Below are 24755 nucleotides of genomic sequence, written 5' to 3' on the forward strand. Positions count from 1 at the left end.
AAAGTGCAGGACCTCCTTTTTCAGCACTTGGCTACACTTATATTGAAATAAAGAGGCTGTATTACCAGAATCTCTTCTGAACAGAAGAGGAATTAGTGAGAGCAAAACGATAATTTCACACTTGTTTTCTTTGACCTCATAGAAATCTATATGCTGGAAAAATCATAGTCTTTCTTAAGTATGTGGGCTTCCAGCCAAAGCTAGAACTCTTATTAAAGAGGCAACAACAAAACCAAAAAAATCTATAAAGCCACTTACTTTTTCTGTATTAGAGGAGCAGGAATTTTGGATCCCATCCCAATGTTTGGTGCAGGCCTTTGCTGGGTCAGGCCCAATAAATGACTTCAAAAATATTCACAAGCTGTCCTAAAGTGAAACATTTCCTTTGTTACATATTTATATTCTTCAGGTCATACTAGATGCATGATGTTTGCTGGGTGAATTATTCCAAAGACTGTTTTCATAGAGCTGAAGAAATTTGGCCTTTTGCTAATTAATTTTTTTGGTAAAGACCTTATAATGTTCCTTTCAGGTTTTGTCCTGAAATGACTAGGAATATCTCTGTGTATCCATCTTCTCAACTCAGCCAGATTGCTGAACTCTTGCTTAAGTCTGGACAATACTTTATGCAGTAATTTTCTTCCCTTTACTGCTAGTTACAATTCTAGCTTGCTGCTTGACTTGGGTGACTTTAAAATGTATTAGTTTGGCAGTTGCAATCCTGTACTATTAATCTTAGATCTTAATTTTATAATATTTGAAGTTGAAAGGATGTGGCTTGAAATATTTTGTCTGGAACTAAACAATTTGGGCATGAAGTCTTGAAACTTGATGCCTTAGTTTACTCGCCAAATATTTCTTCATAAAGATGCTGCTTAATTAGCTGAATAACTTTGTCAGCAATGCATGCTAAAATAGTGGCTATTGAAGGAATCTCCATCCCTAGGGGACATGGGGGAGCTTTGAGAGGCATGGAAATACTCCTCTTCCCCACCCGCGCCAAGCTCCAATCCAGTTACAAAATAAAAGCTCAAATCGGAGTAGGGGACACAAAGTTTTTTCTGAGTGCTGATCTGCCAACTGGGAATTTAACATGCAAAGAGGAAAAGGGAAGTATACTAATAGCTTGGAAGGGGAAAAAAAAAAAAAAACAACAAACCACAAAACAAACAATCAAAACCCAACAACAACAAAAAAAACCACAGACAAACAAAAAAACCCCACATGGGTAGCCTGCTTAAAAGTGCTTGAAGGCACTTCTGTGTCCTTTGATGCGCTCAAGGCCATCTGGGTCGTGGTTTGTTGTTTGTTTGGTTTTTTTTTTTTTGAGGTAGGAACTAGACAGAGGAACTCTAAAATAGATATAGAAACTGATCCAGCTTCTTAAACCTATTTTTTGCAAATTTTTCTAAGCTGGATCAGTTTCCTAATTAGTGTCACTAAAGGCTGTTTTTGAGGACACCACTCTTAGTGGTTTGCTTGGTTTATTGCTTGTTGTGTACTACTTATGCTCCTGTTGATCTAAACTGCTATTAAATGAACAATAGTATGCCAATCCAAGTTTCTAGCTTTCACCTGTACTGTTCGTTCATTCTGTGAATGATCCCTGAAACAAGTAGAAATTAATTGTGCTAGTTGCTGATAACCATCATTACAAATTTAGCAGCCTCCTTTTTAATAATCAAAAATCCCTAATCACTTTGCAAAGTGGCACTTGGCTGCTGACGCTTCTTTTGAAAATGTCAGTAGGGCTCTTTGAAAGGCTTCTTCCTGCTGTTTTTGAAGTGCATATCCACAAACTTTTTAAGCCATTATGTTGCTTTATGCATTATGAATTTGCTTATAAAATCACACAATTCCTGTTGTCTTTGGAGGGGAGACTTGAAAGAGGAAAAATTCTAACCACATCTTTCTCTCTTCACAGCAAGTTGAAGTAGATGCACAACAGTGTATGCTTGAAATCTTAGATACTGCAGGAACGGTATGTAAAACAAACTTTCTTAAATACCGATGTGCAGTGTTAAAACTATTAAAAGCTGTAGGGATGTAAATGATGACACGTTTCCTTCCTCATTCTCTAAAGAGTAACTGTGGTCAGTGCATTGGATTAAGGGATGTTCTTTAACATACTAGTATTCAAACAAAACTTGAATTTTGCAGCAGAAGATGAGTTGCAAGTTTCCTGTGAGGTCATCTTCGGTAACAGTGGAAACATGAGACCAAGAATTTTAAAAGAGGTTGATGTGCTGTTTTAAGTTCATATTGCCCAGAGGAAAACTTGGGCCCAATGATTACTTGTGTTTAATTTCTGTTGCTATAGAGAATGTGATTTCTTCTTCTCTCCTTTTTCTTTTGTGTGTGAGATGTACTCTGACATTGGGATAAAAATAGTCTTGCTTTAGTCAGCTTATGTGAACTCAAAGTGCAGGGTTTACGCTGACCTTTTTCATACTGGTCAGGTTTTACTCTGGCTTGTTCTAAAACCTACTGAAAGCGGTCATTTCCTTTGTTGATTCCAGTGAGCACAAGCTCAAGACCCTTGGAGTGTAGTATGTGTTCTCTGAACTATAATAGTAATCTGGTCCAATAATAATTTATTTGAATTCCATATCAAAGTAGGGCCATGTAAGACAACAGAAAGATGAGTGACTGTTGTCTCGCAATAAATTACGTTTTTCATCTGGGGATGCAAGGGATTTGGTGAGTGATTGATCAGTTCCAAGACAGCAGAGTCACCAGTGTGAGAAAGGCAAATGCTCTTCCACAGTCACACTGGTGAGAGTTTTCAAACAGAAAGAGGAGAAGTCCTAATGCTGCAGTGCAGTGCACCTGCAAGTCTTCATATGCAATATCATAGTTGTCACGGAAGTCTAGGAAATGTGACAAGTCTATTGAGTGTCTCCATCCTCTAGTCAATGTCCTTGAAAATGAAAGTAGAATTGAACATAGAAAACTGCCCAGACTACAAAATCGAGGCTGAAAAGGGATGCATTTACTTTATGATGTGTTTTAAAGGTCAGAAGATGGGAAAAAGTTGGTATGTAAGAAGGGGGCAGGGAGGGCACAAATGCATTGTACTTTTGATCCATTTGTATCCTGAAGTATATGGCTTTTTTTTTTTCTTATTAAGGAGCGTGCAAACTGAACGCAACATCTGCCTTCTTTATTTTTTTTTTAATTACAGGAACAGTTTACAGCAATGAGAGACCTATACATGAAAAATGGACAAGGTTTTGCATTAGTATATTCCATCACAGCACAGTCCACGTTTAATGATTTACAAGATCTAAGAGAACAGATTCTTCGAGTCAAAGACACTGATGATGTAAGCATCTCTAAAAATGCTTAGTGCATATATTTACAGTTTTCATTACAGATATTGTAATGTATATGCTGTGATCGGTTAGCTTCCAAGCTTTAAATTAAAAGACAAATCAACCAGTAGATGCGTAGTACAGAACTGCAACTCTTAAGGCAAACTGAAAAAATTGTAAGTTGTCATGTGGCATATAAAGATAATTCTCTTTTTCACCTCATCCTTTAAGATACTCTGTTTGAACCTGTATGTAGCCTTATTCACTAGTACTGCAGAAGACATTTCTGAAGGAACTCTATTCTCACCCAAGTTGCTATCAATGAAGATTAAAAAAAAAATACAGTTCAAATTTTCTCTTTGGTATACCTACTGCTTATGGTATGTTAAAAGCACAAAATTCTAAGTTCTTGTAGAGGACATTACTGTAAGCTTTAAACTTGCATGTTATGTAGCTTTTATATTGTGTGTGTGCTTGAAAGTAAATTTAGTCATACTATTTCCACACAATTTCACTATGTGCCTTTTAGCATGATTAAAGCTATAGAGGCTAAAACATTCCAGTTTATAATTGATTAAAAAAAACCTTACTGCATTTGTAGGAAGTGAGTAGTCTGTTAATAAAAGAAAGAAAAGTATTTCAGATGTGAAACAGCAGTAAAAGTGATTTTTTTAACAGGAAGACCTTGTAGGTTGCAGCTGTCAGAAAATCTTCCTTGAAAAAATAATATAAGGGATGAACAGTTTAAGTGTGCTCATCTCATTTAAAGTGTGCTCACGGAAACTTTGATCCCTTCCTTACTGCATGTATCCACATATGTTGCTGCTGCCAACAGAGACAGAATGTATTAAATGTTTCAGTTTCAGGGAAGTTTGTTGTGACTCTTGTGATACAAACTGCCTTGCACTTTCTTAAGTGTAAGCATTTTTAAGTCTTGCCTATGTTCAGCAGATTTCTTCTAGAAGTGATTTGTTACCCATTATCACAAATGTATCTGAAAAAAATAGTATTTAAGTAATAAAGTTTTTCCTGTGCCAAAGCTTAGGCATGACTTGCTTTCTCAGTGGGAGGAAATTAAACAATCAAAATATTGTAAGCCTTTTTTTGAGCCCTTCAGCTTTGGACAAACTTAGCTATGTCCTTTGAGTACTAAAAAGGAGAGGAGGAGGGAAGGAAAAAAAAAAGCTACGCTTTGTATGATTGCCTTTTTTTGCCATAAGGGTCAATTCAGTGTTTTCTGTAGTTATTTTGTTAAGCTATCATGTTTCTTTCCTCTGTGTGCATCAGCTTACTAATAAGAACTTTGAGCAAACTGTTGCTGAAAGGAGTGCAGATAGGCTGGAAGCAGAAGAATGGTGAAAGGCGCTTTAGTGTCCTTCATCATGCTGCCCAGTACAGCCCACTTTTTCTAGGATTGCTGAACATGTAAGGATCTTGGTAGCAGATTCTTCAGTAGACTTCTTGATACCTTAAACATCTAAAAATGAAATCTCATTAGGTCTTCTAGAAGATGTGAAATTTTCTCAGTTGGCAGTGTACTGAATCCTCAAACCATTCCTCCCACGGCCCTGCCAAACAGCAGGCAAAAAATGCAGTCACTTTGCTTTGAAGATTAAAGCCTCACACAACTGTAACCTTAAGTTTCTGTTACACCAGAGCTTGATTATTCCAGAAGGTCAGGATCCTCTAAGGATTCGGGTAGGGTTTTAGGTGTGCGTTTACATTGTGCCTTCCAAAAATGTTAATGAATTCTTTGCTGGTATTGAATTGTTTTTAGGTGCCTATGATTCTGGTTGGCAATAAGTGTGATTTGGAAGATGAAAGAGTTGTGGGAAAGGAACAAGGTCAGAACCTAGCAAGGCAATGGAATAACTGTGCATTCCTAGAGTCTTCTGCAAAATCAAAGATAAATGTTAACGAGGTAAGGCACACTACCCATGCCGGGGAGGGTGCAGGGAGAGGAGGACGGGACACTGAATTCTGTTAACGAAACATTACAGTCCATCAAGAAAAAAATAACAAAATTATTAATAGCATTCACTATAATAGACAAAACTATTGTGAGAACTTGTGAGATGCTTCTGCTAATGGATGTAATTAGCTTTGATGTAGGGCTTTAAAAATTATATTAATTTTAGTATAATTAGTTTTCAAATTGTATTAATATGAATTTTGTATAAATACTTTTTTCGTGTTACATTCCCTAGCTGATATAATCTCTGTCCACTGAGAATGCACTGCTAGACTACTTCTTTCATTTTTTAAAAAATACCTTTAAGAGAGTGAACTCCTTAAAACTGATGGATTCAAGTTATTTGGTATTCATTTATTTGAGGTGGTAAGGACAAAAACTCTTAAGGGTTTTGTCCAAATTAGTTGATTAGAGACCTAAATAGGTACTCTGTAAAGAAAAAGGAAGGCAAAAGCCTCTCTGCTATATAGCTACTTATTTATTTAGCAGGAGCTAGATGACTGATCAAAAACACATGTGTTTTTGGGACTTGCCATAGCTTGTGCAGGCTTATCCAGTGGGGGTGCCAGCATAAAGAAATGGATGCAAAAATTTTTAGAAAAAGAAGCTGTGTTAGTGTTTGCGTTTCTGGAACAGCTTGAATATTATGATAAACCCTATAATTTATTGTGTCTCCTGGAAAACATTGTTGGCAACATCAGTCAAGTTAGAAGGGCCTCTGTTGCAAGACTTGCATGTAATCAAATGCGTATGGTGGGTTTAAGCACAGCTGATTTTAAAAATCAGTGATGTGTGTTTAATTAGTTGGGAATTTCTGGAAACTATTCAGTTTTTCTTAAATACAGATTAATCAGCCTAACTGTATAAAAGTCATCTGTTTAATAAACTAGAACTTTCATCAAATACTAAAAGCCTTTGTTAGAATGTTTGCTGCTTTGCAGCCAGTGCTTAGGAAGCTGTTAGAATGGCTTTAGTATGAGGACTTCCTGGATTTAGGAGATGCAGAAATAATTGGAACAATGTCAGTTATGCATGAAACAGATGCTGTTTAATTGTGGTGTGTAGACTTGTCTTAAATTAGCCTTTCAACCAAATCATGTTCCAATTACAATTCTAGGAGATTCAAAGTGTGAGTGAGTCTCATACATGAATTACTTTTCTAGGAAATGTTACGCTTATGTCATGCTGTAGTACTAGAGAAGCTGCTGAATTACTTTAAAAGTACTGAAGTCTAGAAAATTATCTGGAAAAGCACGATCTCATTTGAATACAGAAGACTATCACAGACCATGCAGTGTACTTGAGTTAACATGAAAATGTGGAGTAAAAACTTACTAAATCTTTCTTTAAAATAATACCTTTGGAGTGATTTGAGTTAGGAGAAAGCTGTGGCCTATTTCTTGAACTTGGTGCTAAATTGCAAAGTAATAGCATATAGTAGTTGATCATTGTGACATACATCATGCATGTTCAGATAAACTTGACCCAGAGACTAAACAGCTGCAGATTATAGATGCCTTTCCAGTTTGCTTCATTGAAAGTAGAAAAGCCTTGACAGGCAATTATCTAAAACAGAAAACAAATAGGTATTAAGTGTACAATTTAACTTTCTGGCTTTGTGATAACTAAATATTTACAGGGGTTCTGGAGTATGTGAGTACATTTTGTGTGAAGATTCAAGGCTTAGAGTTATGAGAAGCCTCTTAATTCCAATAACCAACTGATTTTTATATTCACAGATCTTTTATGACCTTGTGCGACAAATTAACAGAAAAACTCCAGTGCCTGGAAAAGCACGCAAAAAGTCATCATGTCAGCTACTTTAATACATAGCTGTACTGTAGCTCTGAGCCAGGTAAACCTTTTCTCTAGAAAACAAACAAAAGAAACTAAACAACTGTAGTAGCTGTTGATGCAAACCAGCATTGAAAAGTCTTGATTTACATTATCACAGAAATTTTTATGGTCTTTATTTTGCTATTCCAAAGTCAGAACTATAAATGTATACAAGATATACTGTTCACACTAGTATAAATTTTTTTTCAAGCTTCAAGGTGTTGGTAGTGCTCAAATTAAGGATGTTTGTTCTGATACTTCAAAACTTGAGCTTTTGGAAACAAGTTGGGTTTTTTTAGATCTGATTAACTGAGCAAGAGCTCAATTATCAGGAATGCACACTGTAAAGTATCACAGTTTGCATGTTAAAATGTCACTTCTTGCTTTGAACTCCTGCATAGGAGGATGATGTCATAGGAATGTAGCTTGCTTTCTTTGGACTACATGGATATTTTAGAGGCTACATTGTAATTAGTACATTTGGAAGAGAACGGTGAAGTGATCACTGTAACACTCCAAATATTTGACCTGGAGCTATTGGTTATTAGATCAATTTTTTTACTCATTGGCAGTTGACTAATGTTCTGTGTGACTAAATCCATGCATTAAGAATTATGCTGAAGGCTCAAGCAAGCTCCAGCATGCTCCTTAGCAAGCCTTTTCAGAAGGCAGTCAGCAGGCTTGAATTTTTCTGCAACTTGTTCCTGGGCAGGTTGTTTCCCCCTTTCTACCTCTGAGCCTTAGGATGGCAGAGGTCTATCTTGATTGGCCTGACATCAGGCAAGTTGTCTGTTTTTCTCAGTTCCCTTCAGTTTTACTGGACATGTGGTGGTTCAGGTGCTTCAGTACTATGATCCATTATTTTGTCATCTGATAGACCTGTTCGCTGTACTGGAGGATCCTGGTAGAACCATAAATTGCAGGCTTTTATTAATATGTAGATAGTGCCATGCTCAACTCTTTTTAAAACTTACTTCATTTGTATCAGTTCAAAGTTAAACTTAGAGGGTTTCAAAAGCACTAACTGAGGATGGCAGAAGTGGCTGCTGCAATTCCTCATCAGGGCTTTTGATTCAGGATCTTTGATCCTCCAAATGTGTTTTTGTTTTTGAAGTTGCTGGAACTGTCATAGTGTAAGCAGAACTAGTCCCACCCATCAAATACTTACTTCCACAGTTCAGCTGGGATTACCCTATGTATCCTAATTCAGTTTTACTAATTGAGATAGTTTATTTGTGTGTACAGTAGAAATCGTATCTACTAAAAAGAAGTGCTACGGTTATGTTCTGTTTGCAAAGAACTGTGCTAGTTTTTGCTTTAGTTCTTTTAACTAAAGAGCAATGACAAATAGTTGTTATTAATACTAACCTCTTGTTTTGTTGTTACAGGTCTGAAGAACTGTTGCCCAATTCAACAGTGCCAGCATTCCAACTTTATTAAACCTACCAACATCTTAAATGGACTTTCCTGTGGTGGTACCCTTTAAGAAATGGATGAAAGCTACTACATCAGTTTGCACATTCTAATCACTTTCCAGTGTCACGAGAGATTTTTACTTATAAATATTCTAAGTGTATGCAACTGGTAAAACCAGAGCCTACATCCAGTATTACTGATAAGAGACATTGTTCATCCTCCAATGTTGTACATGTATGAAAACTGTGTACTGTATACTTCAACAATCCCCACTTTCTATTGGAGAGTACAATAATGTAAATCCTAAAAGCACCACTATTTTAGCATAATAAAAGAAAGTCCAAAGAGCTCCTATATAGACTACTCCAGATAACTTTGCTTCATCGGTATTTGTAGCTTATTGTAACTTTTTTAAAGAAATACAGGATCATCATCATCGTATTGTACAAAAGCGCTTTGATTAACACAACAGCTATATAGTTTTTTAATTTTAGGAAAAACCTGTGGAGACAGTGACCTAGTCTTTAAGAGTCCTTTCAGTATAACGTCTGACTAAAGACATGGCCTTTAATATCTGTTGGGAAGGAAATGTCCAGACTTTTCAACCTTTTATTGTATGTTTCCTTTTCCTTGTTTACATAGGGAACAATGTTTATAGTTGTGTGTACAGTGGGGGTCTACAACAAGAAGTGTATATTTTAAAACGATTTTTTAATGATTTAACAATTTTTTGTAAATCATTTTCGGGCTTCTGCAGCTGTAGATTCTCACTGTGAATTCCCTTGCTTGCTCATGCATAAGTGTATTTGCAATACCAAATATACAGGTTTAGTACTTTTGCCTGTTAGTGATTGTTTTACATGTGTAACGTTTTGGTTGAGATGTTAAATGGTGGAAGAGTACTGTGGATGTGAATGTGGGAAGTAATTTTAATCATGTGTAATTGGTCACAGGGCCTAAGTTGCAGTAATTAACTTTTGCTGATTTATTTAACAATGCCTTGTTGCTTTGTATGCATTAACGTTTGGGTGTAAAGATTGTGTGTATATCCAACAGGGAGCCACAGTATTTAAATTGACCAACCTAATGTTACAACTGCTTTGAGGTGGCCAAATGTAAACTAAAAGCCTTAATTAAAGTGGTGCAATTTTGTATGACTTAGCATCAGTAGTTCAATAAATTTGGATTGCCATGCAAGGGCTTGCATTACAGTTAAATACTACTTGAATGTTTTGTGTTTTAGTAGTGCTGGTAAATATTGATTTTTACATCTCTTACACAGTGCAGATTCATACATCTTAGGACAAAAAGGAACCATTATGATTTTGTCTTCTGACAAATGTATACCATAAACATCTCTTCTAATAGCATCCCATGTGTTAGGGTGGGTAAATTTCTGACTGAAGGAAATTCCACTTACAGTTTTGGATTTGGAATATTCCAAGTTCTAATGTAAGGCAGAGTCTAACAGAAAAATATCTCTTCAAAGGTCAGACTATCAGTGGCTGTTTTGGAAACTTAAAACAATGTTGCCTGCTATTTTCCTTCTTTCCAGGAAGAACTAATTGTTAAAATTGATGTAGTGTAGCTGAAAAAAAAAATCTTGGGAGAAAATACAATTTTTTTGCATGATTAAACCATATTTGTTTGGTTTCAAGGAAATCTGCAGAAGAGCACTCTTGCAGTATTGAGTGTAGAGTTTTGCAGACTAAATGTCTGTTAACACTGTTGGACTGTAAAGTGGAATGCATGGACTGCAGATGATTTCCTGATCTTGGCTGTGCTCCCGAAAATTAATGTCGCACCCAAATAACTTGGTACCTCCTGTTTCTCTGGCACAGAATTATCAGAGCTTGTTCTATTCCATTCCTGCAAATTCAATCAGAGAAGGTTAGCTAATACCAGTAAGCTCTGAGATGGTTTATGTTGCCCAGAGTGAATTAAGGAGCCCAGCTGATCCTTCCTACTGGTAATTTCATCAGTCATCACCATGGTTTAATAGAGGGTAATACACTCTTTCACTATGCAGAGTCAGAGTTAAGGCTGAAGTTCCTTTTCATTTAGCATTAGAAACCAGAGCATGTGGTTGATGATCCCTGTAAGCATCTCTTTTGGCACTTTCTGCATCCCGATTGGTCCACAGAGAAGATGAGACTGGAGCACTGGATGCTCTAGTTCCTTTTTCACTAGGTACCTTCCTCCTTGATGAGCTAATCAGTATTTTTCCTTCCTTTCAAGATCTGCTTATTTAGGTCTTACAACATGTCCCAATTGTCCTTTTCTCTGTGTTCTTCTTAACGTGTTTCTTTTTCCAGGCAGCTGTACAGATGGCATTGGGTAGGAGGGAAAGAAAATTCTTTGATAACAGCAGCGTGGGGACCCTGGTCTGGTCTCCATGTCCAGCCAAGGAGTATTGCTGACGGGGAACATCAGGCTGTGGCCTGACAGCTCTGTACCGAAGCATTCTTGGTTGCTCTGTGGAATAGCAAATGCACAGTTTTCCAGCACTGGAGGTAGTCAGTTTGGTCAAGCCCCAGGAACATAAAATTTTTAGGAACTCCAGGTTTTACCATCTAAAGATTGTGCTAAAAAAGTGAAATATGCTTTTGCACCCTTATAGTTGGAACTTAGGCCAGATTTGTAAAATCAACACATCACCCAGGTAATATCTAAAGACCAGTCTTTTTCTCCTTGAAAACTTAGGCAGGCTTCAAGGGAGCAGTGTCCTGTCCCAGTTGTTAGAGGGAAGATGCATGACAAAATAATGTTGATGAACATGAAGCGTAAGGAAAAACACATGAAAGAATTTTCTTCATATCCAAGTAATTGCGGCATACGGAGCTGTTCCCACTGAGGAAGTGAACATCCAGTTCCCCACAGGAACTGGAACTATGTAAGCAGTCACCACTTCTAGAAAAGAATCCTGTCTGCTGAAATTTTTGAACAAACTTTTACATATCTTCATGATAAATGCTTTGTGTACCGGCGCTTAAGAAGTTCACGCTTGAACTACTTGTACAGGAACAGAACACTTCTCATAAAGCTTCAGATGAAAACATGCATAATTGAAATTTTGAGAACTAATGCAGTAACTTTCCAAATTCAGTGTTAATACCCATGTATTACTGCTTGTAAAGTTAGCTTATGCTTACAGTGCACACAAGGGCTGTGACTGCTCTATTTCCACCCTAATCTGAAATCGGTATATGTCAGTATTTAAATATCTGAGCTTTCTACGGAAAAAGTAATGTTTATGTCCTGAAATATAGAAGTAGTATTTAATGGAATTGCACTCTTCCTATTAGGATTCTTCTTTCCTTGCAGTATAAATTTTTCTTAGACCTTACTTTGTTACTAATGCCCTATTTCATTCTCAAGTTATTCTGTGAAATGAATGTCTACTTGCATAACTTACAAAAATATTTTGAGTTTTTGCAAGATGTTTTCAGATGCCCAAACAAATGCACTGTAAACTCAAAGTAGTATTGCTCTTCTGCATAAGAGAACGTAACTTCTGGAAAAGTATTGTAGAATTTGTTTCATAATATGTACTGATGCTGTGATGCTAGAAAGCGGAGGTGGGAGAAGAATCCTGCTGGAATTTGGATTAAACTGTGCATTTTTTCTCCTTTTCTGGTGTAACGAGAGTTGCTGTTTCCTTGTGGGTGAATGCAAAAGATGAGGATTTTCTTCTTGTAAAATGCTAAACTGCGGATGAATCAAACTTGATGGGGTTTTTTTTTCAAAGTTTTCTAATCTTTGCCAGTTTGGGGAAAACTTAGATGGGGAGAAATTTTGCCACAGTACTGTACTAATTCTAGATAGACTTCGGTTTAGACATATCAGCAATAGAAAGTTATTTCTAGATGTGAATAGACCACAATAGTGGTCTATATACAGTTGTCTGCAACACTTACTTTTTGAATTGTGATATGAAGATGTAGCCAAGCATTTGCATAGACAAGTTTTTTGCCCAGTGTTAAACTGCTGTCCCAACAGCATTAGGTACTTCAATTCATAGCTTTTATTTTGCCCATGTATGGGGAGGAAAATAGAAGCAAAGAAAAAGTTGCTTAAATAAGTAACAAAATGCAGTTTTATCTAGTTCTTGCATTAGAGAAGCAGAGCACTTAAATCAGGTTCTTATTTCTGAGTCTCAAACATCTTATATTTTTCTTTGGAAGGTTTATGAACAGTTTGAAGAGTCTTAAACCCCCTAATTTAACTTATCTGTTGTAGAAAGTAAAACTTTGCAACGATACTTAAATGTATTACAAACTTTACATTCATAGTCTGGAACTATAAGCAAAGCTGTTTTGTAGTCTTGATTTTGTTCCCCGTGCTGCAATATCAGAGGTTCAAACAACAGATAAATGTGGGGTTTGCTTATTTTTTTTGCTTTTACTTTTTGAATACCCTCCAAAACTATTTATTTTCAGAATTTTGAATCATCAAGAGGGTGGCTGCTTCCTGTTTTCAATGAGATATTCTTTAGGGAGAGATTTGTGAATGGGGAAAGGAATGTCTTTGTAATTCCACTGCACTCATTTCAGCCTCGAGAAATATTAGTCCTGCTGATCAACAAGCTCTACAGGTTCATTGTTTCAAAAAAGTTCACTGCCACCAGTATTTTACTTTTTCCTTTGAGGTTGTGGCTGGGGTGAGCTACTTCATTTGAAAGACACTGTAATTTCTAATTAATTCATGTAATTTCCTTTGGCTAACGTAAACTTGCAGGGAGGGGGCATGTCTGCAATATTGGATACGGAGTTAAATTATAGTAGTAGTTATAGTCCCTTCTTTGGTCAGTATACTTTACTTTTTCATATTCTGTGGCATTTTTACCTTCTAAATCTAGCAGGGAAGAGTCAGTAACTTCACTCCTGCACTAAGTAAAAAAATCTACTTGTGAAATCCCAGCTCTCATAAACTGGGTTTACTGCTTGTGATGTCCTCAATGCAACAAAGACCCCTTGGCACTACGGTCATGATTTTCAGACACAAATAAAATTACAGCTACAAATTAATCTCTTTATTTCTCCTTTTTAATAAGAAAGGGGTTTAGCTGAGCTTCCTTAATAGGATTATGCATGGGGATCAATTTGTTCAGGGTAGGACCACCAGAAGACGTTAATTTGAGAGTCAACAGAGGTGTTTTAATACTAAGCAAGCACATAAACACTTCAGTTAAATTATTGAGATTGGTTAAAAAAAAAAATCCTTACATTTAAACTTTATAAATCACGCTCTTCCAGGAACGTGTTTCAACTAAGAGAAGATGGGCTAAAACATGAGCTTTGTTCCTTCTCTTACAAAAAGGCAACGCATAGGTTCCACTTTTTTTTTTGTACTGAATGCAGTTCTGCTGCTGTCACACTTTACCCAGGAACTTGGCCATCCTCTTGCTTTCGATAGTTCTGAATTAAGACTAGAATTTTGTATATGCAGGTGTCATGTTTGCAGCTTCACAATGCATATGGGGAATTTATTTCATTTGTGAGCTGTCTATATTTAAACATATTTTGTAAAGGGTAATTTGAGTTAATCTGTTTAATTTTAATTAATATATCCTGAACGTTAACCTAGTACATCCTGTAAACCCTGATAATTCCACAAAAAGGTAGTAAGCAGCAGAGGAATCCTGGGCATCAGCAATAAACCTGTGTGTTTGTGTTAGTCGCGCTACCTGCTGGGTTCTCTTTGCTTGTCCTGCCTCTAAGTATGGAGCGTTACTACCCCTTGTGAGATTCTGACAAAATTGCTGTAGTTTAGATCGGTGTTGATGCAAATATGTGAAACTTAAGATGGGTTTATAATTTTTAATTTAAATTCAGAGTCCTTTATGTCATGGTAAAGAAAAATTGTATGTGAGAATTGACTGAAAATTTGCATTCCCTCGTGTTTCTTGGAAATGCAAGATGCTTGCATGAGACTTCCAGTTCTGGTTTTCTCCTTTTTTCCTCCTCTTTTCCTCCTGTTGGATAAAAATGAAGTAGGATGCCAGTCAAAAAATACTGCCAGAAAACACTGTTTCCCTCTCTTGCACCATTACTGGAGAAAACTTGAAGCCTCTAAGGTGCTCTCCCAGCCTGCGTTTAAGTTGTTAATACAAGTTCTCAAGGCTCAAATATTTTTTCTTTTACAGTTTGTTTGTTTGAGTTTTTCATTAGAAAAAAAAATCACAAAGAAAAAAACACCACATACACAAAAAAATCAAACCACAAAACCCCCAACCAACATACAAACAAAAAAACCCAAACCAGTATGTTATGCTCTTAATTTCTCCTCAGCTTTATTTCTTTCGCTTTCTTCTCATGTCATTGCTTTGAATAAACTTGAGGAAGCGTTTTCTCTGTCATTCCATCTCTCATTTGTTAACACTTTTCTGCCATGAGAGGGTCAGCCTGAGAAATGAACCGGGTATTAATTTGTGCGTTACTCTGTTTGAATTTCCCACTGCACTACAGAGACAATAATGCTACACTGTTTTGTAAGGATGTGTTGACAGGTACAGTCTATTAAATATGTAGTACTGAATTAGAATAGTCCTTTCAACCTTCTTTTAGTTTTCTGCCGTAATGGAGGTTGTTGCCTTCATTGGTGTGTTCATTATCTCCTTCTATCAGGTAGAGTAACTTTTTTTATCATTTATTTTTTTTAATCTAAAACTATATTTCCTGGGTGACTAATCTACTGTCTCAGGGTCTTGCACACCCAGCTTTCATCAGGCTCCTCATCTTTCTTCTTCTGGTGAAGCCACCTGAGGTCAGGCTCTCCAGCAGCTTCACTGGGACACCCAGCTTGGGCATTTCATGGGCATCTTAAGCAACCTATGGGACTTTGTATTATCTTAGCTTTTCTGCCTTTTTTTTTTTTTCAGATGCATCCTTCTGTATGACGAATTTAAGCGCCCAATATGCGCAAAATACCCTCTGTAGCCCCAAATACACCTGAGTACTCGCCAGTTTTTCAGAACTTGTCAGTCTACTGAAAGCGCAGTTTGGGCCGTTTTCATTGTACCAGAGTGCAAGTAAATGAACTGTCAGTAGCACCCACTCACTTCCACTGCTGCAGCAGTAACGATGAAAAGCACAGGATCCATTCTGGGGAGGAACGGGAGCAGCAGTTTGGGAACTTTCTCACTTTGTCCAGCCAGAAAAGGGCCAAGGGGCCACACATGGCGGTTACAGCTTCACGTCTCGGCGCCTGTATCCGAGTCACGCTGGGGGGGACGGGAAGAGAAACAGAACGAGTTTGTGAACCGGTGAGAACGGCCTCGTTTTGACAAAGCGAAGGCCAGGACGGAGGTTGCTGCAGCTGAACGTTTAAGAAAACATTTTCGGCACGAGATTCGTCTTTCTCTGTGGAACGGCATAACCTGAACAGCATCTGAAACGTTTCAATTTTTTTTTTTTTTTTTTTTTTTGGTTTTGTCGCTTAACCCGGGATCCCACTGCCCGGGCACCAACAGAGCAGAGCGACATTTTCCCGGGCAGCGAAGGCAGCTCTGCCCGTCACCCCCTCACCTCCCCCGCGGGCCGGCTCTGCCTGCCCGGCTGCCCGACGGGGCTCCCCGGCCGCCGCTCCCCAGTCCCAGGCTGCCGGCCGTGCCCGCTCGCAGCTGCCCGTCCCTGCGCATCGCCGGCTGCGGGGGCGCAGCGCCCGGAGCGGCGCAGGCGCAGTGCGGGGCCCCGCCCGGCGCGGGCGGAAGCTCGCCCGTCTCCTTCCGGGCCGGCGCAAGCGGAGGCGGGAAGGCTGGATCTCGGCAGGCTGGAGGCCGGGTCGGAGGCCGCTATGGAGCGGTGAGAGGCGGGGGAGCGGCCGGCGGCGCGTCCCGGGGGAGCGCGGGCCCCCGCGGGTGTGGTGTGCGCTGACCCGACCCGACCCGGCGCATCCCCCGGCGCTGCGCTCGCACTGCGGGCTGGAAACCGCAGCGACGCCGGAGGAGTTTCTGAGGGGTATCGCGGGCTTTTGTGTCACCGGGAGCTTTAACTCTGCTTGATCTTTTCTGGAATATACCCATAGATTAAACTGACGTTGTTAATTACGCAGGACTCATTGAGCCGGGCCTCTGTAGGGTGCTCTGCAGACAGACCTGCTGGGGCAGGCACAGCTGCGGCCTTCACAGGCCACCTGTGGCTCTTCCTTTGCCTTTTAGTGATTAGTAACCGTATTTTCCTTTTATGTGAGACAGGTGAAGTTTCTCAGTCTGTGGTTATTTTGTATACCTGAAGAAAAAAAAATAGTAAAACCATGTCATTCTTTCAGTTGATTTTTTCAGTTCACAATTGAATTTCATACTGTTGCATCTCTTACTAGCTTTTTTTTTTTTTTTAATAAGAAAAAGTCTCTTGTGGTGTAGAAGGAACAAAGTGTGGGTTCTCAGAAATACTAATTTTCCCAAGCTGATGAACAATACTAGATGTTCTGTAGAGGAAACTGGACATCAACACTAGAGTTAGAGGTGACTTAGACTTCATTTAAGTTTCCCAGTTGTGGAGTTACTTGAAGCAACAAAAAAAAATCTTGTATGTTCTCCTTGGATTCACTTGCTTATGTTGTTTCTGTGTTGCTGTTCTCTAGAAATGTTTTTGAAGATGTGTCATCCCCCCATGATGCAGAGATGGCCAGACCTGGATGGAAGCAAAGCTCTCAGAAAAGAGTTTCTAGTATCCTTCTTCTGTAAAGATTTTTTTATCTTCTTTTTAATCATTGCTTGGTGTGCTCATGAAGTGTGTGTAATTTTACCACTGCTTTGATTTTGAGCATGTTGAGAATGGTTTTCAAATATACAGTAAGTTACTCTTTGTTTTATACCTGTTTAAAGTGAGACGTGTGAATACAATGTGAAATTGTTATCTGGTTTGTGAGGTATTCTGCAGTCAAAATTCTGCTATTGAACTGTCTCTCATTTTCCCCTTCTTTAGCCTGTATTTTGTATGCTATTTTCATGCATTAAGAAGGAGGAAAAACTCAAAACCAAAGTTGTGATTGCAGTATCTAAAAACTAGTAGAGAGGGCTATTAGTGAATGACTGAAAATACGACTAGGAAATCTGGATGAGTTTCATTTAGAAAAATATTCTGTTTTCAGCAACATTGTGCATTACTTGGCCTTTACAGCAGAACTTAGGAGCCAAAAGATGCAATTCTTTGCCTTTTCACAGAATAGTATTTCCTCTAAATGGAGTTTTCTCCCCCGCTCCTTTTCCCCCCATTGTCATCTCAAACTATGTCAAAGCTGATGTAGTGATGGTTCAGAACAGGTTATTCAATGGACTTCAGGGAAAGTAAGAGATTGTTAAAATGCTTTTATCATCAGTTCTTGACTACAGTTAGATTGATTATTTTGGTTGTGGGCTAAATATATTTGCAGGGATGTTGCATCACCTACCTCCTAAACTTGTGCCACCACATTTGTGTAGTGTGGGTTTTTTGACAGTTTTTGTGGGCTTATGAACTCAGGTTGAGATCAGCTCAGAGAACTGTTTCAGCCATAGCTAACTCCATCTCTCTGAGTTTTTGAAAAATAGAAGTTTTATTCACTTCATTTTATGGTTTTATGCTCTTTTGCATGTATTATGTTATCCAGAGTATTGTGATTATTCAGTTTATCTTAACTTTGCATCCACAGTAATAGGAAGAGGAGTGCACGGACATAGATTTGTATTTCCACAGAATTTTTTCTCGCCACTTATTTACAATAAGAAAAGAATAGTGTGTAATTTGACAGCTAATATAATGGCATTTTTCTGGTTATGATAGCAAAGGAATCCAGTACATTTGCTTGTCCTGCTGCTTTTTGCAAGCAGAATAAAACTAGGGAGATATTTGCCCTGATTATATTGCCCCTAAGAATCGTGATCTTGGACACTGACATAATGTAGGATACTGATGTAACGTAGGATACTGAAACATTTACACCACTGCTTCTTAGTAAACCATACCTACAGCACTGACCCTAGTTGCTTCCAGGAAGAAGCAAAGTAGAGAAACAGAGGCTTTTTTGTTAAAGCCATCAGCATCCTGGAACTGAGAGAGGATTCAGTCTCAGATTTTCTTTTTGTGGTTTATGTAGTATAAAGAAGTTCCTCATGGGCAGAAGTATTCTCTTTAATCTGAGCAGTTATGAGCAATGAGGAGTCCCAGACCTGTTGTGCTCATATTTCTGAACTTTACTTTGCAGCATCCCTTTTAGCCCTCTAGCTTTTAAGCTTTTGGTGAAACATTTTGTGACATAATTCAGATTTATGAATGGGACTTTCTGCTTTAGTCTGAAAGACAATATGTGTAATCTTCGTAATATTTGAGCTACAGCAAATTATTTTGCCTTTCCAAGTATTCACAATCATCTTGCATAGACCCGAAAGCATGTTTAGGATACTGTTTCTTAACTTGTTTATTAATCAGTTCTTACATCACTGGATGACACTATTGGAAACATGACGCCCAGAGGACAGCTGATTTCCCGAACTCCTAATTCATTACTTCGCCAGCCAGGTAAGACTATTTTCTGTAGTATTTAGTTAAAGGAATATTATGCTTGGACTGCATAATTTATAACAATTCATAAGGAGAAAGACATGGATGCACTGTAGTGGGTCCAATGAAGGGCAAGAAAGTTGATGAGGGAATTGGAGCATTTGACATAACAGGAAAGGCTGAGAAGAGCTGGGATTGTGTTTAGCCTGGGAAAGAGAAGGCTTGAGGGGGTCTTGTCAATGTATATAAATACCTGATGGGAGAGAATGAAAATACAGCCAGGCTCTTCTTGGTGATGCCAAGTGAAAAGACAAAGGCAGAACAGGATATACATGGAATTCTGTTTAAACATAATAAAAGACTTTTTTTTACTGTAAGGGTGGTTGAATACTAGAACTGATTTCCCAGATGGTCTTTGGAGTCTTTGGAGATAACCAAAGCTGACTGGATGAGGTCCTGAGCAACCTTTTCTAGTTGACACTACTTTGGGCAGGGTGGGTTGGAGCAGATGATCATCCAAAGGTTCCTTCCAACCTCAATTACTTGGTGATTCTGTGATTCTGAAGTTAAATACATTTATAAATATTAAAAAAAAAAAAGTAGCAGTCAACATATGTTCATATGTTGTATATTTTATATATTTACGCTGTTGCTGAATGTCAGTGGATTTTCGCCTTTCAGTTTTTTGGAGGGTGTTTGAGCTTCATTTTCTTTGTTTGGCATAAGAGTATGTCCAATATCATTTCAGTTTCTCCGATGTAACATGTTGAAACTGATTCTAGCTTTACTAGTCAGCAGTCTAGGTTGTTGTTTCCTTTTTTTCTGCAGCCTTCTTTTGGTTTTGCAGGAGGTTTTAATTCTTCAAGATTGTCTGTTGTATAGTGTCTGTCATGTAAAGTCTCTTCAGGTATTTTTTCCATCCTTTTTCTTCATGGTAGGTTAAATCTGATGCTGACCTTTCTACCAGGTGTACTTACTATTTGCCTCAGTAAATTATTTCCCTCTCTGCTAGCAGGAGAAATTAGACAGTACATCTCGCAGAAAGGCTGTGGAACCACACATGGTGGCTAGGGGCAGGTTGCCCTGAAACATCCCAATCTCATCCCCTCTGTTCTCCATCACCTGACCTGTACTACGTGTGTTGGGGATTATTCCCAAACTGGCACTGGTGCAAAGATACAAAGTTCCAGAGAGGGTTCCTGGCAAGTTCTGTGTAGCCTCTGCTTCATCTCACTTAGGGTAATATCTTAGTGGCTTCTCTTTTGGCAGCCAGCAGCAAAGATAAATGCTGATAGCATCAACCTTCTTCTCAAGCATGAGCTACTCGTGTGTCAGCACTGACAGCTCTCACAATGAACCGGCAAGTTGTTCTTAGTGTTGACTTGACACTAAACATACTGTGAAGAGGTCTGTAATCCTCTTAGAGCCACCCTCGCTAGTTGTGGCTGAAGTGAAGAAACATGCCCATTCCTCACATTTCCATGTCATCACTAGGGTTTATCTCCCTTTTCTTTGTCAGTCTCTTCTTGTAGTCTTTATTTTGTTGTCATTCAGACAGTTGTATAAGGGATTCCTGTTTTTTGTCATCATCTAGTCAGTGTGCTTTCCAGCAAGTTCCAAGAAGATAGTTGTACCTTCTGCTGCTCCACATCCTCCTTTCAGGACTGCTTCTAGATGGGTGATGTGTTAGTTCTTTTTAAGAGAGAAGCATTGTGTGTCATACTGTCATGGTAAGAGAGCACTTCAAAATCAAGTAGCTTTTTTCTCACATTTATCTTCAAATTGGAACATGTGCATACCATCTTGACCATTATCTCTCATCAGTGAAGATCTTTATTTCCGTTAGCATGTTGATCCAGCAGCTTGCCATGATATTGTCACTGTGAAGTTTCTATCCGTTTTCAGAAAGTTCAACAGTACAAAATTCCAGTAAGAGGTAGCATACAGTTTGTTTGTACAGCAGCTGCTCCCAAAAATATAGAGTCAGTTGAAAGTAGAGGTCACAGATGCAAAATACTCTGATCAAGAAGGTTTAATGTTGAGCAGTTCTGTTCGTTTGCCTGGCTGGTCATCATAGAGATGTTACATCAGGAGATGTTACTAGACAGCATATATTCTGTAAACCTGCCATCTGTTTTTTAACAGACTTCAGAAGGATGATTTCTCATTTCTTAATAATGATTCTCTCTGCAAGCTTCCCTAAACACAGCTGACAATTATCCACGTGTGGCTATGATTTGTGATACACTTTATTCAAGCAGCATTAGTAGTGGGCAGGCACTCCTTTCAAAAGGTTTACTGTTTGACATACCTGCATGTCCAAAGGCTGCCACGCTTCTCCCTTACAACCCTGAATTTCTCCTTGGATTCCTGGCTTGCTTCTGTTTTACCTCTGCCACTGCTTTGTACAGATTTTCTGAGTCACAAGTGTCATCTGCTACATAGGCCAGAGCTGCTCCTCTTTCAAACTGTCTGAATATTATGCAACAAACAACACATTGGCGTTTTCACTTCTGTTTCTGTTCCTCTTGTACAGTCCTCTTCCTACAGTGGAACATTTAAAGTGTTCAGATGAACCACATCCATTATCTCCCTTCTTGAGGACAAGATTTTTTGCTCCTAACTGTGGATTTGGGGATATTAGAAACTGTATTTGAGGATTATAGAACATAGTGATTTTCTGCCATCCCATAAATTCCTAATCCTGGAGTGTTTTGTGTCATATGTGTAGGGGGGGTTATAGCAGTTACTTTCTGCTGCCATGGAGAGGAGAAGTATGACCTATTAACATTTAAATGCTTTGATCTACAACTTCAGAGTCACACTGTTAATGTTAGCAGCCATAATTCTGTCACTACAGATTGGAAATTGATTTATCTCTTTGATCTTCCATATGCCTGACTTTCACGTCTCAAGAGTTTAGGGAAAATTTGTGGTGATTCAAGATACGTGCTAATACAAGGACAGAAACCTTTAGTTCTTCAGCTTTCTCCATCTGTGTGAAAGTTATGCATGGAAAACCAAATTTACCTATTGATATGAAGCCTTCCACTTTTTCTGTGCCTGTTTGCAATAATCTTGCCCCCTTCTAATTTGAAGGTCTCAGAGATTTGATGAGATACTGGTGATTTTTAGGACCGGGGGAATTCCAAGAAAGTTCTGTTTACCTCAGTCACTGAAAAAAAAGTGCCATAGACATTTGATCTTCTTCTGAACTGGATAGTGTCTGGCATCCTGGACGTGCTCTGTATTTTGTGGTTGTATATGCTGTTGTAGGTAGGAATCTTTGCCTCTGATTCTAACAGTCCTCAAGTCTAATAGGAAAAATAAGTTATCTCAACGCTGACTGAACCTGTCTTGTTATCAAGAACTGTTGTTGAGGGTTATACAACTCCTTCACTCTGCAAATTTGTAAACAAAACCTTGGGACTATGTGTCATTCCCTCTTTACCACTGTTGACAAAGCTCCTGGTTTGGCTGTCACAGTCTTGATGCAACCAATGTTTTTAGATGGCTTCACAGGCTGTTTGTTTTTGATAAGGGGACCAAAGCAGCCACTGTCTTGATGCGAATTCTGTGGTGTTTGGGCTGTCTGAAGGTCTGTTGTGGTGGGGCTCCCTGTTGTCATAGGATATGGCATTTATTGTCTTGCAAAGCAATGTCACTGTTTTTAACATGGGTCAGATATTCCTGGGAATGCTGGCCACCGATGTGCAGGAGTATCCAGAGCAGATGTAGTGCTTGGTAAAGCAGACTTGTGGTTGCCTTTTGCTTCAAGGGTTTGGAGACCAATTTCCAAAAAAGAGCAACTGCAGATGTATTGCTGTTTGTGGTCATGGTGTGTGTTTACCAGTGAACTCTAGTGAAGATGTGTCACATATTTGGTGCACATATACACTCAGCTTCAGCCTGGTTTCATACTTCTGTCAGGAGTGCTGCTGGTCTTGAGGAATTGAAATGACAATAGGCTTTGTCTTTATGTTTATATATGCTCTGCTTGAAAAACTAGGGCTTGAGTATGCTCCAGACTTGGTCAATGGGGTGTTTATATAACTCGAGTGTAATCAGATGTGAAGATTATGAAGTTCCATTATTGGTAATTAACCTCCTTATTTCTAAGTGTTGTTTGGCCTAAGACTTGTTTTTCTTTTATAATTGGCATTTGTGGGTTTGGTACAAGCCTTCTGATGAAAGGAAAATGAAGATGGACAGGAGCAAGTTACTTCTCCATCAGGTTGTTTTTCTGTTTCTTCTGTGACTGAGCAGGATTTCATGAATACTTCAATATCTGTTGTAAGAGTTCCTTTGGAGCTCCTTGATAAATGAGCTTTACTTTTTCTTTTCAGAAAAGGCTCTCTCTTTCAGGTACTGCACTAACTCGAAGCTCAATGAAGTCATCAGATATGTCTGCCATCCTGGGAACAGGAGGGAAATTGCCGCTGATTCTACCATCTCCTGGACTTTACAGCAATCTGTCAATGGTAAGGTGGTTAGAGCACCTTTTTCTCCTTTTGTTCCTGTGAAACTGATAAGAAACTACAAGTTTACAGTGTTTCAGTGCTGTTTGCACTAAGGACAAACTGTGGGTGGTACAAGCTTGCTAGTACTACTTTTGGTGCTTGCTAATAGCATTACTTACTACTGTGGTGTTCTTTGAGATGTGGCAGTGAGGAATAATAGAGGCATTTAAGAACTTGTTAAATACAACATATGTGTTAAGCTAGTCCTTATAACATCAGCTTGTGACTACAAAAATCTTGACTTTCCTTGTTTACAAATTCTTCAAAGACAATTGTTTGATGTCAGCAAGTTAAATCTTCAGAATTTTTCTTATTTTAGCACTCTCCAGTGTTAGGCTTCACTTGGTTGTTAAAGTTTGGACTTCAAAGAACAACATCTTCTGATGACTTTTCAGATGACATTGATTATCTTCTACTATGATGTCTTTGGAAAAACACTAATTAACAAAGTTATCAGTAGGAATGTCTGAAGTATTTTATCGCCATTTATTTTTAAATTAACTCAAAACAAGTTAAGATGTCTTTCTGTGTGTGCATTTTAATTCATTCTCCCTTCCGGTTGTTTCTTTAAATTAATCAGGTTCTGGGGCCTAGCTGATCAACATGTATACAGCTCTTGGCAGTGGCATTTTTCCATTCCTTCAGAGCCTCTTGTCATTCTGTAACGGGTGTTTTGTGAGTGGAGTACATTTTAGGTTAGCATTTAGTGCTCTGATTTGAATCCAGTTTAGATTAGGAGGGGGAAAATTGAGACTAGACAAAGGCTTTCACAGGAGGGTGATGGAAAAAGGACTTAAAATTGTGTCTCGTGGAAATATACTTGCTGGTAGATAAGAACACTTATCAGCCCTTCTCGTATTTTCCTCAGAGACCTGACATGATTTTACTGGAACAGAGTTTCTCATTATTTTTACTCTACCGTCGGAATGCTGTAGCATTCTGTTACAGTTGGATTAGAGGGTAATAATGGCAGAGGAACACTGTGGGTAGAAACAGGGGTGTGAAAGGAAGACTAACAGGTATATGTTCACAGTTTTCGGAAAGAAACCTCTGCAGCAATGTTATCTGGTTCCCTGTTCATACTTGTTTGGATGGGACCATTTTAAGAGTCTGGAAAAAGAATCAACCAGTACTACATCTCTAGGTCTCTGTGTAGTATTAATTACTGCTGAGAAAGGAATTGCTGTCATGGAAACAGCTATAGGAGGCTGTCCTG

At 38.6% G+C, this 24755-nt stretch overlaps 3 protein-coding genes across 4 annotated transcripts in view; 2 read left to right on the top strand and 1 right to left on the bottom strand.

Annotated features, from left to right (window-relative positions):
- RAP1B (RAP1B, member of RAS oncogene family) overlaps positions 1–9749 on the top strand; it is a 31198-nt gene extending 21449 nt beyond the window's left edge. The window contains exons 4-8 of the mRNA XM_082054866.1: positions 1925–1981; positions 3185–3325; positions 5092–5235; positions 7026–7141; positions 8511–9749. Coding sequence (XP_081910992.1) covers positions 1925–1981; positions 3185–3325; positions 5092–5235; positions 7026–7112 — 429 coding nt within the window. The 3' untranslated portion in view covers positions 7113–7141; positions 8511–9749. The remainder of the gene's footprint in view (positions 1–1924; positions 1982–3184; positions 3326–5091; positions 5236–7025; positions 7142–8510) is intronic.
- Positions 9750–11408: 1659 nt separating this feature from the next.
- LOC309440836 (uncharacterized protein) lies at positions 11409–16313 on the bottom strand. The gene is made up of 3 exons (XM_082055000.1): positions 16065–16313; positions 15599–15760; positions 11409–14512 (listed from the first exon to the last, which is right to left on the bottom strand). The coding sequence occupies exons 1-3, from the start codon at positions 16175–16177 to the stop codon at positions 14338–14340; spliced, it is 450 nt and encodes a 149-aa protein (XP_081911126.1). The 5' UTR covers positions 16178–16313; the 3' UTR covers positions 11409–14337.
- NUP107 (nucleoporin 107) overlaps positions 16280–24755 on the top strand; it is a 31148-nt gene continuing 22672 nt past the window's right edge. Inside the window, exons 1-4 of one of the 2 annotated variants that reach the window (XM_082054644.1) lie at positions 16280–16340; positions 17122–17207; positions 18948–19037; positions 23385–23500. In XM_082054644.1, coding sequence (XP_081910770.1) covers positions 16333–16340; positions 17122–17207; positions 18948–19037; positions 23385–23500 — 300 coding nt within the window. In that variant the 5' untranslated portion in view covers positions 16280–16332. Of the gene's footprint in view, positions 16341–16373; positions 16497–17121; positions 17208–18947; positions 19038–23384; positions 23501–24755 lie in introns of those variants that run through there. The other variant, XM_082054645.1, reaches the window with a different exon arrangement.

The sequence above is a fragment of the Streptopelia decaocto genome, assembly GCF_964273445.1.
Source record: "Streptopelia decaocto genome assembly, chromosome: 1".
In the NCBI taxonomy this organism is placed as follows: Eukaryota; Metazoa; Chordata; class Aves; order Columbiformes; family Columbidae; genus Streptopelia; species Streptopelia decaocto.

Excerpts from the sequence above, each read along its gene's own strand:
- LOC309440836 (XM_082055000.1), bottom strand. The coding sequence starts at position 16,177 with ATGCGCAGGGACGGGCAGCTGCGAGCGGGCACGGCCGGCAGCCTGGGA. Across the intron at positions 15,761-16,064 it reads AGAGCCGGCCCGCGGGGGAG|CGTGACTCGGATACAGGCGC; the intron begins GTGAGGGGGTGA and ends CGTCCCCCCCAG. Across the intron at positions 14,513-15,598 it reads TTACTGCTGCAGCAGTGGAA|GAGGAAAAGAGGAGGAAAAA; the intron begins GTGAGTGGGTGC and ends TTTATCCAACAG.